Genomic DNA, 16027 nt, shown 5'->3' with positions numbered 1-16027 from the left:
ACAAAAAAGATATTCTGGTTCTGACGACATCTCACTAAAAGCAAAACAAACTGCCTTTACTGGCAGGCACAGTACCCCTCCTTATGAAAAGACTAATTTACCACTAATGCATATCCTATTGAGAAAACACAACAAATAAGATTGACAGAAATGCCTACATGCTAGTAAAATACCTCACCTCGGTCACACACCCTTAAAGTACAGAAAGACCACAAATTATAAATATGGAGACAAACTGGAATGGAAAACCAAAACAGCCACTCTGCATGCAGTGCAAACCTGGAGAAATGGAGAGAGAAATAGCACCTAACATAGTCCCAGGATCTGCAATAATCCGCACAAAGTTACACCTGCATTATGGCATGCATTCAAATGGAACAACCCTAACTATAAAAAGGCAACATCACAAAAATATTAAACCAGGCCCAGAACACTGAATACACCTCCCATTAGGAAAACAGAAAAAGCCAAGCTGATATAAATTCCCACACAAAAATAATTGAAAAGCTATACTAAAATGTTACAAAATAGCTGATGAACAGAATAACATCCAACAATTAAACTCATAAAAATTATTAAAATGGCCAAATATCAAAATATTTCAAAACAGCAGACATCGCATAATACCCAATAATTAAAAAAGCCCACAGCAGTGGCTGCTGAAGCTGTCATGTTCCTTTTCCTTAGGGTCCTCGATCAGTCTCTCTCGCTCTCCAGGCCTCGTCGCCAAACCCCCTCATCTTTTGCCGCGGGGATGAGCTCCAGTTGCGCCGCAGCTTTACTCGGGCCTTCTTTTTCACTACCATGGGGATCAGCTCCTGTGGTGCCCTTGCTTCCTGGGCCTCTTCGCTATAGAATGTTCCTCCTTCCTGCCCCACTGGCCAATTGGAGGCTTCTTCCCTTCTTCCTACTCCCACTGACAGGAAGAAAGGAGGAGGTTTCCCATTGGCCCATGAGGGCAGGTAGAAGAGAAGCACAGCCGGGGCAGTGGGACACTGGGAGCCGTGACACACCTGCCGGTGCTTGGCGACACACTGGTTGAGAATCGCTGGGCTCTAGTGAAATTGATCTCCTTTTTACTTATGGATGGATAGGGTCTGATCCAAAGCTTTGTCAGGATACTAGATTCTCACTGCTAGCACCATTCTCATAACTAGAGGCTGTGATGTCACCAGAGAAATCAGTGTTGTCTGCCTCCATCTGCTGGTAGGGAAGAAATATCCACTTGTCATGGCTGAATTGGTGTAGCAGGACTAATGTTAAGGAAATTAACAGGTAAGAACATTTCTGCTTAAATACAAAAGTGAAGTGATTGTAAATCAAGATTGGAAGATACTGTAAATATACTCTGGTGCTTTGGGAGATGTAGGCAATGCCCATTCACTTTGTACATGTCTCCTGAGTGATATTCTCAAAAGGGACTTATTTTGTGTCCTCTGGAGTTCTGAAATGATGTAATGGCCTATAATGGGTGTGAGTAACAATAAGGGTGAGAAGGAGTGGAGATTCAACCAAGAGGTGTCAGGTCTTTGGGGGGTGTGTGTGTGTTACATCAAGGTTCTAGGTTATGGCTCAATATAGAGAAATGGTAAATTAGCACAGTGACATTACAAAGCCACATTGCTAACAGTTCACTTTTTCACATGCCTTTCAGCTCACTGAGCTAGTTCAGAGAGACTTGAGAAATTAACAGGTAGACCAGAGACTTGATATATAAAGAATGCAGGTGACTTTAAGGGATTTTTTTTTTCAATATTGCACTTTTAAAAATTTAAGCTTCAGTAATTCTTACTGCTCCTCTTATAAGGCTAAATAGAAGAAAGATTGCACAAGTAAGAGGTTTTTACTGCAGCACAGATTTTAATTTTTTTATAACATCCTTTTGAACTAAGCATTTTCCTTTGTCACTAGGTGTGAGCACTGCAAACAGTTTGCTCCAGAATATGAAAACATTGCCAAGACTTTAAAGGAGAACGATCCTCCCATACCAGTTGCTAAAATTGATGCTGTGACTGCACCGGATCTTGTCAGACGTTTTGATGTCAGTGGTTACCCAACCATCAAAATCTTAAAGAAGGGGCAGGCGATTGATTATGATGGATTGCGGTCTGAGGAAGGTATGTGGGAGCCTGCTACATGTAGCTAGTCTGCAGGCAACAAGGGAACAAGACCAGGTGAAAACAGGAGTGGTTTCTTTAGCATCTCTATGAGATCAGACCAGTGGGTTACTAGCCTTTACTCCCCCTCCAGTCTGCAAAAAAATGTAAACAGATTCTGCTTATGAGTTGAACTAGCAAAACATTTAGCCAGTATTTTCTGTCTCCCGCAAATGGGTAGACCCTTGCATCTTTGCTAGAAATGGTTACCTGGTTTTGAGCTCACAGGAGACCCTTGCAGGAAGTACTGTTAAGATGGTCTCATCAGTTGGAGAATTTTGAGATCTGTCTTCTTTTGACAAGGGCTTGACAAGTACCATGTTCAAATGGGTGTAGAGCTAGAATCTCCCAGATTTGTTTTGCAATGATGAAAATCAGTCTTTGAGGCTGGGGAGGGCATTGTAGGGATCAAGTAGCCCAGATACTGGTAAAAGAAGCAAGCTATTCAATAAATCGGCTACAAACCAGAAAGATTAGACTAGCTGTTCATTTTCTTACCATTGATTCACAGAAAGGCAATGAGGCTAACATTGCAGCCATAGCTTGTCAACACGGATGAACCAGAATTTGTCAGGTGACCCAAAAGGCATTTCTATTGATGGACTCAGTTCGTAGTGACGCTGGACAATATGCAAGCAGATTATCTAAGCAAGCACTCTGGACCCAGGAGAGTGAGAATTTTTTGAGAGTTAGCCTTCAATCAGATTTTACAACACTGTGGCTGGCCTGAGATGGATCTGATGGAAGAAGAAAAAAATACCAATGTTCTTCTCTTCAGCAAAGGATAGGTCCTGGAACATAGATGCCCTGTTACAGGAGTGGCTGTCTGAAAGGCTGCTGTATATATTTCTGCCTTGGCCTCCGGGCACAGTAATCTAGAGCAGTGTTTCCCAACCCTCTCCTGGAGGCACACCTAACCAGTCAGGTTTTCAGAATATCCATAATGAATATGCATGAGAGAGATTTGCATACATTGGAGACCCAGGGTATGCAAATCAATCTCATGCATATTTATTGCGGCAGTCCTGAAAACCTGACCGGCTAGGTGTGCCTCCAGGAGAGGGTTGGGAAACACTGATCTAGAGGATCATGACTCACTTAAGTCCTGGTTATTCCGGTGGTGCCAGATTGGCAGAGGTATCCTTAGTATGTTGAAACATCTGAAGGTTATGAATCTGTTTCACAGAAGGTGAAGCAGCCTTCAAAGCCACTAGTGAAAGGTGGATTAAGGAAGTAATTTAACTTCTGCATATCTCAAAGGTTGGGAGGTCCCAGATGGGCTACATGCCCATTCTGTGCATTCAGGGCTGTATCCCCCTAAGGACACTTTGCACAGCGGCAATATGGTCTTCCGTGCATTCCTTTTTTTCTAGGCACTTATACTCTGGATACTTAAGCTACGAGGCAGCCTTTGGTACAGGAGGACTCTGAGCTGCATTATAGTCTTCCCACCCAGAGTAGAGTAGCTTGGCTACATCCCACTGGTATGGTAGGGATGCTAAGGAATGTGAAACTTTTATACTTGCTATTTAACTTCCTTTTTTCTAGTTCTACCAATGCAGAACCCACCTAAGAAGTTGTCTCTGGAAATAGGTATACTTTGAAGGGAGGAAGGTGCTGGCATTCTATTTTTTGTAAAAGAGGGACAACAGGTATTCATCCAGTTGTCACATTGAAAGCTCCTGTTGGGGTAACATTTCAGGCTTAGTTACTGCCCAAATGTCTTACTGTTCCAACCTATGTCTGGAAATGTCTCTTCTTAGAAAGGGGTTTGGATTTTTTTCCAATCTTTTTCTGTCTCCGTTTGCTGGCAAAAGGGAATAACCTACTGGTCTGGTAGGACTAAAGGAAAGGAAATTAACAGCAAGTACACATTTCACCCTTTTTTTTTTATTATTCCTCTTGTTCTAGATTTTCAAAAGCATAAAGATCAGTTCCCTAAATGTACCCGGATCAGTCCAGACTGTGGGGTTGAGCTTCCTTTCCAACAGGTGGAGAAAGAGACTAAAACTGAAAGGATATCCTATATGAGGACAGAGCCTATCCTATACCCTTCAGTATTCGTCTGTCTGTAGCAGGTGCAGCAGCTCACCCTTCGCTCTCTGCTTTAGGCTGGTCAGCTTTTCCTTCCTCTTTTCCTTACGGATCAAGCAAGTACTTATTCCTTAGGGTTTTTTCTTCCTGTTTAAAATAAAATTGGAAAGTTAGAAAGTCTGCAGAATTTTTCTTCAGGAGACGGCTCAGTCTCCTGGCTCTTGCCGGACTCAGGGGGACTTGGCCCTTTGTGCAGTGCATAGCCTGTGTCCGTTATCGCTTCCATGTGTGGGGACAGACTGTCCAGGTCTCGTTTTCTTCCCCCCCCCCCCCCCCCCCCCCCCCCGGCTGCCGACGGGTCTTAATTTATGTTGCTGTGCTCAGTTTAAAAAAAAATGTTTCTAGTGACACAGAAACAGGTTAAGTTTAAAAGTATTTCCAGTACTTTTATTACTTACCTACTGCAGCAGACCAATATTTTTTTCACTTTGTTCCTCACCTGGGCTTGAACCGGCAGCCAGACAGGCAGGAGTCAGCAGGATTCCCTCCTGCTTCACTCCGGGCCTCCAGGCTGTCAATCAAATTTTTTTCTCTGCAGCTTTTTTTCTTCAGAACAGCTCTTTGCCGCGGCAGGCAGCCTGCCTCTTCTCTGCAGCCCCCTTCGAATTTTTTTGCGAAGGGGCTTCTTCTCTGCCTCCCTGCCGGGTGGGGAAGGTCCCCCCTCAGCAGGGCAGGCAAATTTAGCCCGGGGATCGACTCCCCAAAGCTTGGCCAGGCCGTTCCCGGGCCGGGAAAACCCGGGAATGGTGGCCATTTTGGATTTTTTTGTCTGTTCCGTTTTCGGAGCTCCCTGGGGCTGGGGGGCCGTTTTTTTTTTTTTTTTTGTTTGGTTTTTTTTTGTAGCGGCCCCCCCACCCGGGACTTCCAGGGCTCGTTTTTTCACTAATGGTGCCGCCCTCCTGCGCAGATCCTCTTTAGCTAGCCTGCAGGAGGAGGGGGAAGGTCTCCCCCTTGACACCCCCCCCCCCCCAAAAAAAAAAAATTTCCCCGCGCCGTTGACATTGAGGCCGGCTGCAGAGCCTCCGGGGTTCCTTGGGTCACGGATGGTCCTGGGGGTGCCCCCCCAACCTCCCGGTGGATCCGGTACCCCCGGATCCTGCCGCCAATCCGGATGCAAAGAATACCCTTCCACCCCTAGAGAGGGACGACCCCAGGGTCTTATGGGCACCCTTACAGCCTCTTTGCCCACGGATATGGTCCTCTGGGGGTTTTCCTCTGCACTCAGGCAGACCAGTTCACACTGGTGGGTTATGCATTCTTATCCACAGATGGAGACAGAGTAAACTGACTCGCTGATGTCAGACATCAGCCTGCCAGTAGAGATCCCACAGATTTTGGAATTTTTGCAGGAGGGATTGGTTAAGGCCTTGGCCCTAAACACCCTGAAGGTGCAGGTGGTAGCTCTTGCATGCTATAGAGGACAGATTAATGGTAGGCCCTTGTCCTTTCATCGAGATGTGACTAGGTTCTTGAAGGGAGTCAAGCATCTACAGCCTTTCTTGTGCCTATCTGTGCCTCTGAGACCTTAATCTGGTATTGAGACTTTTTTTTTTTTTTTTTTGGGGGGCCTGCTGCGTGATCTCTCCTTGCAGCTGCTTACTTTGAAACAGTTTTCCTGGTGGCAATCTGTTCAGTGAGGCATATTTCCAAGCAGCAAGCTTTCTTGCCATGAGACATTTATACGAATAACTCTGGGGTTGGTTCAGCTCAGGACAGTAACTTCCTTTTTGCTGTCGGTGGTTTGTGAGTTCCATATGACTCTTATTTCCCTGCCCACATCGGACAGAGAGATGAGCAGGATGTTTGGTTGTTAAATGCCTTAGATGTGAAGCGGCATCTGATGAGGTACTTGAAGATTACTCATTCTTTGAGAGAGACTGACTGTTCTACATAATGGAGGTAGCTGAGCAGAACTGGCATCACAGGTGACAGTAAACCATTGGGTTAAAGAGGTCATCATTATCTAGGCAAATCGGGGTGCATTGGCGGTCTTGTAGGCAGTGATTTGGTTGTCTCTGGTCAAGATTTGCTGGGCAGCAATGCAGTCATCCTTGCATACTTTCTCCAAGCATTACCACTTGAATGTTAAGAGAATATGACCTTTGCACAGGCAGTGTTGACAGAAGCTTAGGAAGTCTCCTACCTGTATTGGGAGTAGCTTTGGTATATCCTACTAGTGTGACTTGGCCTGCCTGTGTGCAAAGGAAGGTGAAATTACTTCTTACCTTTCTTTTTCTCCAAGGAAGGCAGACCAGCCCACCCACCCTGGGCTGCCTACTTGATTTTGGTTTGCTTCTTATTTGGAGACTATGCAGAATGTTCTTGTTCTGAATTGTTTGAAGGACTGGTAAGTGAAGACCAAGCCCTTAAGTTAAAATATTTTTACTGAACTCAGTTCTTACATAGAAATGACAGCAGAAAAAGACCAGTCTGCCCAGCAAGCTCCCAGACTTATTTTCCCATAATTATGTTTCATTATTTTCCTATACTTATCTGTTTCATCTACCAGCAAGTTCAGGGCCCTTGTTGGTAACTTTGATTCAAATTTCCTGCCATCCCCTGTCATTGATGCAGAGAGTAATGTTGGAGTTGCATCAAAGGTGAGCATAAGGCTTAATGGTTAAGGGTAGTAACCGCCACATCAAGCAAGTTACCCTGATGCTTGGTTACCCAGACTGCACAGATCAATGCCTTGTTGGATGTTATCTGAATGTGTTTTCCACATTTCCCACTACTGTTGAAGCAAAGAGCAGTGCTGTATATGTATTCAAAGTGATGTATAAGGCTTAATTGGTTTAGGGTAGTAACCGCCGTAATAAGCAAGCTACCCTCATGCTTCTTTGTTTACCTAGATTGTGAAGTTCAGTCCTTGTTGGTTATCTGAATGCAAATCCCCTTTTCCACATTTCCCCTTGCTGTTGAAGCAGAGAGCAATGTTGGAGTTACAAAGGCTTATTTAGTAAGGGTAGTAATCATCAGGTAGAGCCTCCATTCCAGTACTCTACCCCCATGGCTCTTCTCTTCATTCCAATGGCTGGAAGTAACGAGTTGTCTTTTAATAGTCATGGTTCAAGTGTAATCAGTTTGTCCACAGTTTAGCTTTTTTAGAGATACTGGCAGGCTGATGTTGGGGCACAGCTATATATCGGTGACAACAGTGAGTCAGTTTATTCTGTCTTCATCTGCAGGTTGGCGTGCATTGGCCTGCCTTCCTTAGAGCAGGGGTGCTCAAAACGATCCTGCAGAGTTCCCCCCCCCCCCCCCCCCCAGCCAGTTGGGTTTTCAGGATATCACTAATGAATATGCATGAGATATATTTGCATATACAGGAGGCAGTGCATTCAACCTTGTATCATCAGCTATTGACCTAATAGGTGTTTGATACAAGTTTGTGGCTGGGATTTGTATTTTTATTTTGAGCTGAAGACATTTGTTGTTTTTTTTTTATATTTTTTAGCTTGTAATTATTTCTTATTTTTATGATCTAATTTGATTACATGTTGCTGTTATAACTTAGTATTTTAATTGTATTGTATTTTTCTGATTATTTTTAACTTATTTATTTTTGTAAACCGCCATGATTGAAAATCAGAATGATGGTATATAATGTTTTTAAATTAAATAGATCTCATGCATATTCATCAGAGATCCTGAAAATCTGACTAGGGGGGGTGTAGGACCGGTTTGAGCACCCCTGCCTTACAGGAAAGGAAATTCAGATAAATTAACTTCACCTTTCAAAAAACAATTTTTATTGAATTTACTTAAGGTTAAGAAACTAAAATAAATTAAAATGACATTAAAATGGAAGGAAAAAGAAGTTCCCTGTGCATACCCAGATCAGTCCAGACAGTGGGTTGAGCCTCTTGACCAGCAGATGGAGACAGAGAAAAACTGAAAGAGTATCTATCCTATATCAGGACAGTGCTGCTTACCCTGCGTCCCTTCAGTATTTCTCTGTCTCCAGCAGATGCAGGCAGTTCACCCTGTTATTCCCTAGCGTTATCTTCTTTTCTTCTTTTTGGTGATTTCTTTTCTCTTCTTCCCACTGGGTTGATACAGAATCAAACAAGTATTGTTTGTTCCAGTTTAAAAAAAAAAAAAAAAATTTCCTAGTATGTAGCAGATGGACTCAGGACCAATGGGTATAGTGTACTCCTGATAGCAGTTGGAGATGGATCCGATTTCAATCTGACATCAGCCCTAGTACATATACCCCTGCAGGAAGTGCAGCTCTTCAGTATTTTCTGTCTCCATAGCAGTTAGTGACTACCTGCACGCTCTCACAGAGTTAGAGTAAATTTAACGGAGAAAACCCGAAACAAGAAGAAATCTTACTTCTACAGACGAGTCCCGCTCTCCTGTGGTGACACCCTCTAGTTCCTCCCCCAGTTGAGAATTCCCGATGTGATTTCTGCGATCCTCGGAGGTGAGCCTTGGTCTGGTGGCCAACCCTCGGTGGGGACCTAGCCCCTGATTTCGGGCGCAGCTGAGAGGCAACGGATGCAACCTCGAGCGTGGCAGTGAAGGTATTTCCCCTCTCCCCCCCCCCCCCCCCCCGCAGCTGGAGACTGCCTGAAACGAAACTGGGAAGCACCGAGACAAGGTAAGGAAGAAATCTTCTTTAAAGACTCTGGCCTCTGAAGCTCGAGGAGTCGCACAGGTTGCCGGCCGGGACCAGTGCCACCGGGTTGATCCGCCCAGCAGGGCTAGGCCCTGGTTAGATCCAAGGGTCCTCCCAAGTGGAGACCCTCCGATGTGGTCGCCGTCGCCATTTGGCCCTATCCGCCGTCGCAAGCCGGGTGCACAAATTACTTGTGCATGCATTGCATGCTTAAGTACCGTGCGCACAAGTTACACGCTTATTGTGCCGGGCGCATATCTGCGACTTGTGCGCACACCCATTCCACGTGCGCATAGTCGACGCACCGGAGCACATAACAGATTTTACATGCCTACATCCATGGCACCACCGGAAAAGGAGCTCAGGGCCTCTGCCTAGCATGACACATCAGAGCTCCCTCTCTGCAGTCTTCTTGCTGGTTTAGATTTAAATTTCAAAATATATGCAGATGATATTCAGTTTACAGTCCCGTTCACTGAATCTTGGACTAAGACCTTCTCCCTACTTCAACTATACTTGTCTACAATAAAAATATGGCTCTCTCATAATAGGTTGAAACTGAACATGAGTAAAACAGAGATACTTTATCTCTCAACCATTCCAGATTCAATTCACCAACCACCTACAACTTTCATATTCGAGAATCAATCTATTTTAATAAAACATGCAAAAAACTTGGGAGTAATCATCGACTCCAAACTTGCAATGGATAACATATCTGAAATAGTGAAAAAATCTTTTTTCAAAATCCACATGTTAAAAAAACTCAAACCATTATTACTTCCAAATGATTTTTGTTTAATTACTCAAGCATTAATTCTATCTGCTTTGGACTATTGTAATTCTCTGTATCTCGGCTTACCACAATCAACGATTTGTCCACTACAACTGGTACAAAACGCAACTGCTCGAATGCTCTGTAATATATCTCGTAGAGATCATATCACTCCCACTTTACAATATCTACACTGGCTTCTCATTTCATTCCGTATAACTTACAAAATAGTCTGTAATACACAATCTGTTATATAATGTTAATGCTACCTTGTTATGTTCATTACTAAGAATTTACAAGCCTACCAGACAGCTCCGTTCTCTTGATAAGTACATTCTAGAAATTCCATCCATAAAATCAGTCAGCTTATCTTTAACACATAAACGTGCCTTTTCAGTAGCCGGACCTACTTTATGGAACTCCCTTCCAGACAATATCAGTTTGACATCAAACCGAAGAGAATTTAAAAAAACTACTAAAGACCTACCTATTCATGCGTGCATATAACTTACAATAATGTTTTCTTTATAATGTACTATATTTCCACCAACAAACATTGCAATGTATTTAATTCTTGTATGTTTTTGTGTTTGGTGTATTGTTTTTAATTATGTAGGTTTTATTTTGTAAACCGCCTAGACGGATAGAATTCTACCCCATTGTGCGGTATATAAAACTTTAAATAAATATCAACCAAACCATCTCGCTACCATCGCCAGATGAGCATAAGAATTCGGAAGAGGTTCGAAGTCTACACCACCTCAACATCGGCAGACTCCTATCCAGATACCTGGAAATGTCAGAACCCGTATGAAAAACGGACCACCTATTCGTCCTTCACAGCGGGAAGAGGCAAAGGGAAGCGGTCTAGCGAGCAACCATAGCCCGCTGGATCAAAGAAGTCATCAAGGCGGCCTATGTAGAAGCAGGCAAGCCACCACCTCTACAAGTCAAGGCCTATTCTACTAGAGCCCAGGCAGTGTCCTGGGCAGAAACCAAGATGCTGTCACCCGCCGAGATCTGCAGGGCAGCGACATGGTCCTTCATCCACACCTTCTCCAGGTTTTACCTCCTGGATGTTCAGGCTCGGGAGGACACAGCATTTGCAAGGACAGTACTAAGTGGGTCATGGGCAGCCTCCCACCCGGTTCGGGAGTAGCTTTTATACATCCCATTGGTCCTGAGTCCATCTGCTACATGCTAGGAAATGGAGAAATTACTTACCTGATAATTTTGTTTTCCTTATTGTAGACAGATGGACTCAGCATCCCACCCACGGCTGCCGTTACTCATGGAATTCTCGGGGGACATCCCCGGGAGCGAGTGATTCAAGGGTAAGCTATGCTTTCCTTCATCTAGGACACCCATCCTACCAGGTGTCGATGTTTCCCGGTTGAGGGCACTGGCTGTCTCCAGCTGTAGCCAATTCAACCAGTCCAAGTTAATAAAGTTATGAAGTAAAGAACATACCATACTGGGTCAGACCAAGGGTCCATCAAGCCCAGCATCCTGTTTCCAACAGTGGCCAATCCAGGCCGTAAGAACCTGGCAAGTACCCAAAAACTAAGTCTATTCCATGTTACCATTGCTAATGGCAGTGGCTATTCTCTAAGTGAACTTAATAGCAGGTAATGGACTTCTCCTCCAAGAACTTATCCAATCCGTTTTTTTAAACACAGCTATACTAACTGCACTAACAACATCCTCTGGCAACAAATTCCAGAGTTTAATCGTGCGTTGAGTAAAAAAGAACTTTCTCCGATTAGTTTTAAATGTGCCACATGCTAACTTCATGGAGTGCCCCCTAGTCTTTCTATTATCCAAAAGAGTAAAAAACCAATTCACATCTATCCGTTCTAGACCTCTCATGATTTTAAACGCCTCTATCATATCCCCCCTCAGCCATCTCTTCTCCAAGCTGAACAGCCCCAACCTCCCCAGCCTTTCCTCATAGGGGAGCTGTTCCATCCCCTTTATCATTTTGGCTGCCCTTCTCTGTACCTTCTCCATCGCAATTATATCGCTATTGAGATGCGGCGACCAAAATTGTACACAGTATTCAAACGAGTCTTGCTTCGCTATCTCCAGGTCACCAATGACTTCCGCGTATCGGACCATCTCTTCGTCCTTTGAAGTGGTCCCAACCGGGGTAAACAGGCTTCTAAGACCACGATTGCGTGGTGGTTGAAAGAAGCCATTTCCTCAGCATATCTTTGTCAGGGTCGTCCGCTTCCTGAGGGTCTCAAGGCCCATTCTCTGCGTTCTCAGGCTACTTCATGGGCGGAGAGTCAATCTGTCTCCCCGCAGGAGATTTGCAGGGCCGCTTGGACATCTCTGCACACTTTTGCTCGGCACTACCGTCTGGATGTGCACGCTCCGGTTTTCAGTTTCTTTGGGCAGCAAGTGCTTCGAGCGGGACTGTCTCGGTCCCACCCATTTTAGGGAAGCTTTGGTACATCCCACTGTCTGGACTGATCCGGGTTCGTACAGGAAAGGAAAATTAGTTCTTACCTGTTCATTTTTGTTCCTGTAGTACCACGGATCAGTCCAGACGCCCTTCCCTGTCTATCTTTCTGTCCTCTCGAAGCTTGTTTTCTTGCAGGTTTGCAAAATTTCACTTTGTGCAAGATTACTGAGCAATTACACCGGAAGCCTTGGTCGTTTTTATACCAAGTTTATGCAAGAGCGTATGGTTATACCATGTTTCTACTTTTTTTCTATAGTTGCTCCTTTGAGCTTTATGGTTACTTGCTTGACCCTATTCTCGGGTTTGTTGTTTTTTCTGCTTTGACATACGTTATACTGAAAGGTTAGAGGATAGACTCTGTCCTGATATAGGGCATCCTTCAAGTTTGTCTGTCTCCACCTGCTGGAAAGGAGGCTCAACCCACTGTCTGGACTGATCCATGGTACTACAGGAACAAAAATTAACAGGTAAGAACTAATTTTCCTTTCCACCTCAGGCGCAAGGATCCGGCCATATTCCATATACTTCATTGTGCCCAAAAAGGACTGATCCTTCTGTCCCATTCTGGATCTTGAGAGAGTCAACAGGGCGCTCAAGGTTCCCCACTTTCATGTGGAGACCCTGAGGGCGGTCATAGTGGCGGTGCGCACAGGCGAACTCCTCACCTCTCTCGATGTGACAGAGGCTTACCTGCACATCCAGATTCATCAGGATCACCAGAGGTTCCTTCGTTTCAATATTCTGGGACGACACTACCAGTTTCGGGCCCTCCCGTTTGGTCTTGCCACCGCTCTCCACACATTTACCAAGGTTATGGTTGTAGTGGCGGCCTTCTGACGGGAGGGAGTCCTGGTCCACCTGGACGACTGGCTCATTCAAGCGAAGTCAGAGGAACTATGCAGAAGGCGGTCAACTGTGTCTCGTCGGTCCTCACCTCCCTCAGGTGGATAATCAATTTTTCCAAGAGCAACCTCAAGCCCTGGTAGCTTCCCACATTGCAGGGAAGGAGAATGTTCAAGCTGACTTCTCAGTTGTCAATGTCTAGACCCCGGAGAGTGGGAATTGTCCAGGGCGATGGATCTGATCGTCTGCAGGTGGGGGATCCCCCATTTAGACCTGAGGCTACTCTGAACAATTCCAAAGCTCCCAGATTCTTCAGCCGCAGAAGGGAGCATTGCTCTGAAGGGGTGGATGCCCTGGTTCTTCCCTGGTCTCAGGACGTTCTCCTCTACGTGTTTCTCTCCCCCCCCCCCCCCCCCCCCCTTGGCCTCTGATGGGAAAAGTATTCAGAAGAGTAGAACTCCACAGGGGGCCCGTCATTCTCGTAGCACCAGAGTGGCCTCAAAGGCCGTAGTACGCGGATCTGGTGAACTTTGCGACACTGTCCTCTTCGTCTCGGTCACCTCCCAAACCTGCTCCGTCAGGGTCCAGTATTTTTCAGTCAGGCGGATCGCTTTTGTCTTGCGGCCTGGCTTTGAGTGGCGACGCCTGAGAGAGAAGAGGTATAAGGAAGAAGTCATATCCACCCTGTTGCAGGCCCATAAGCCTTCTACCTATCTTGCTTACGTTCGGGTGTGGAGTGTGTTTGAGAATGTGGGTGCAGAGTTCGGAGTGCTGGCGTACAACGCTCCGGTATCCTAGGTTCTCTGTTTTCTCCAGAATGGCCTTTCCAAAGATTTGTCTTTCAACTCTTTGCAGGTCTAGGTTGCCGCTTAGGAAGTATCGATGGTTACATGGTGGCGGCTCACCTGGATGTCGTTCGATTCCTCAAGGGGGCCAAGCATTTGAATCCGCCTGTCTGGGCTATTTGTCCTTCGTGGAGCCTTAACTTCATGCTTCGATCTTTGTATGGCGCCCTTTGAACCCCTTCAGGCAACGCTTAAGGACCTGACTCTTAAAACTGTTTTTCTCGTTTCTATTTGCTCCGCCAGGAGGGTGTCAGAGCTTCAAGCGTTGTCTTGTAGGGAGCCCTTCCTCTGTTTTTCTGATTCAGGGGGTCTCCCTTAAGACAGTTAAGAACATAAGAAATTGCCATGCTGGGTCAGACCAAGGGTCCATCAAGCCCAGCATCCTGTTTCCAACAGAGGCCAAAACCAGGCCACAAGAACCTGGCAATTACCCAAACACTAAGAAGATCCCATGCTACTGATGCAATTAATAGCAGTGGCTATTCCCTAAGTTCCTTCTTTCTTGCTGAAGGTTGTCTTCCTTTCCCGTCAATCAGTCGGTGGAACTCCCTGCTTTTTCTTCTGAGGACATTGCGAACACGCCTGGTGGTGACCTGCGGCGCTTTGATGTAGAAAAAGTACTATTGCAATATTTTCAGGTTACAAACGAGTTTCGAGTCTCTGATCATCTTTGTCTTATGGAGTGGTCCAAATAAGGCTTCTAAGGCTACGATTGCTCGATGGCTAAAGGAGTCGATTGCATCGGCGTATATCTGTCGGGGCCGGACAGTTCCGGAGGGCCTAAAGGCCCATTCTTTGCGTTCACAGACGACTACTTGGGCAGAGAGTCAGTCTGTCTCTCCGCAGGAAATCTGCAGAGCAACTACTTGGAAGTCTCTGCATACTTGCTCGTCATTATCTCTTCGATGTGCAGGCGCCAGTGTTTGGCTCCTTCGGAAGGCAGGTGCTTTGAGCGGGACTGTCTCGGTCCCACCTTATTTAGGGAAGCTTTGGTACATCCCACTACCTGGATCAGTCCAGACATGTACAGGGAAAGGAAAATTGGTTCTTACCTGCTAATTTTCGTTCCTGTAGTACCACGGATCAGTCCAGACTCCTTCACTGACTGTATACATCCACTCGAAGTTTTTCATAGAATTTTTGGATCTGCCTACTTCCTATTGATATAAGGCACCGGAGGTACTCATTATATTGTTAATGTAAGAGCGAATTCTTATCTGTTTGAATTTCCTATTTTCAATTGAAGGATACAGTTGGTTACTTGCTTGATCTTATTTGTTGTTCACGTTTTTCAATTGCTTAGTTGTCTGCTTTGATAACGTTTATACTGAGGGGTGCAGGGTGTCACTGTCCTGATATAGGATACCCTTTCAGTTTTTCTCTGTCTCCATCTGCTGACAGGAGGCTCAACTCACTATCTGGACTGATCCGTGGTACTACAGGAGCGAAAATTAGCAGGTAAGAACCAATTTTCCTCTATTGGATTCTTTTTCAGCTAGCAATAAATAATCCTCATATATGTGAGAACATCCATGTTCTCAAAGCCTTATGGAATTTCAGGTAATCTTTCCTCTTTTCTGTCAGACACTATTCCATAATGCAGATGCATCACAGCTAAAAGCTGTTTGTTGCATATGCTCAAGTCTAATTTTAACTGAAGAGGGAAGTAGTTCCTGCAGAGTAGAGGCAACAAACAGAGTAGGAAACTAAGACTAACCAGATAGAAAGGGAGTCTATTAGATAAGGCCTTAAAGATCAAACATAAGAGTTTAAACTTAATTTTACAGCTAAATGGAAGCCATTACAATTTAATCAGTTTGCCAGCAGGCTATATATATATCCGTATCTGGCTAGAGGGATTACCCCTGCTGGGAGCACCGGCATCTGTCTTCATAACTTGGCAGTCTGCCGAGGATTTTTTTTTTTTTTTTTTTACTGAAGTACAGAAAAGCAGTTTGTTCTGCTTTTCTATACTACTTTTACATGCGCTCAGCTATTAATGCCTGCTCCAGGCAGGCGTTAATATCTGAGCGATAAATGTGCCTCTGAGATGCACATTTTATTTTTTTTGCATTTGGAGTGAATAAGTAATAGCCTCATTCACATGCATTTGCATGTGATGAGCGCTATCTCATTCAATCCGCATCAGATGCGTGTTAAATAGGCGCTAATCCCCCTATTGCATTAGGGGACTGATTAGCGCCTATTTAACCCATGTCCGCC

The 16027-nt window shown here is 45.0% G+C and overlaps 1 protein-coding gene and 1 long non-coding RNA gene across 2 annotated transcripts in view; one reads left to right on the top strand and one right to left on the bottom strand.

Moving 5' to 3' along the window:
• PDIA4 (protein disulfide isomerase family A member 4) overlaps positions 1 to 16027 on the top strand; it is a 70118-nt gene that overhangs the window by 31555 nt on the left and 22536 nt on the right. Inside the window, exon 3 of the mRNA XM_029589475.1 lies at positions 1912 to 2117. Coding sequence (XP_029445335.1) covers positions 1912 to 2117 — 206 coding nt within the window. The remainder of the gene's footprint in view (positions 1 to 1911; positions 2118 to 16027) is intronic.
• On the bottom strand, positions 2373 to 4483 carry LOC115084519. Its single transcript, XR_003854587.1, has 3 exons — positions 4249 to 4483; positions 2655 to 2893; positions 2373 to 2580 (listed from the first exon to the last, which is right to left on the bottom strand). It is a non-coding gene; the product is annotated as an uncharacterized LOC115084519 (long non-coding RNA).

The sequence above is a fragment of the Rhinatrema bivittatum genome, chromosome 2 (assembly GCF_901001135.1).
Source record: "Rhinatrema bivittatum chromosome 2, aRhiBiv1.1, whole genome shotgun sequence".
NCBI classification, from domain to species: Eukaryota; Metazoa; Chordata; class Amphibia; order Gymnophiona; family Rhinatrematidae; genus Rhinatrema; species Rhinatrema bivittatum.
This window is presented reverse-complemented; position numbering and strand designations above follow the sequence as displayed.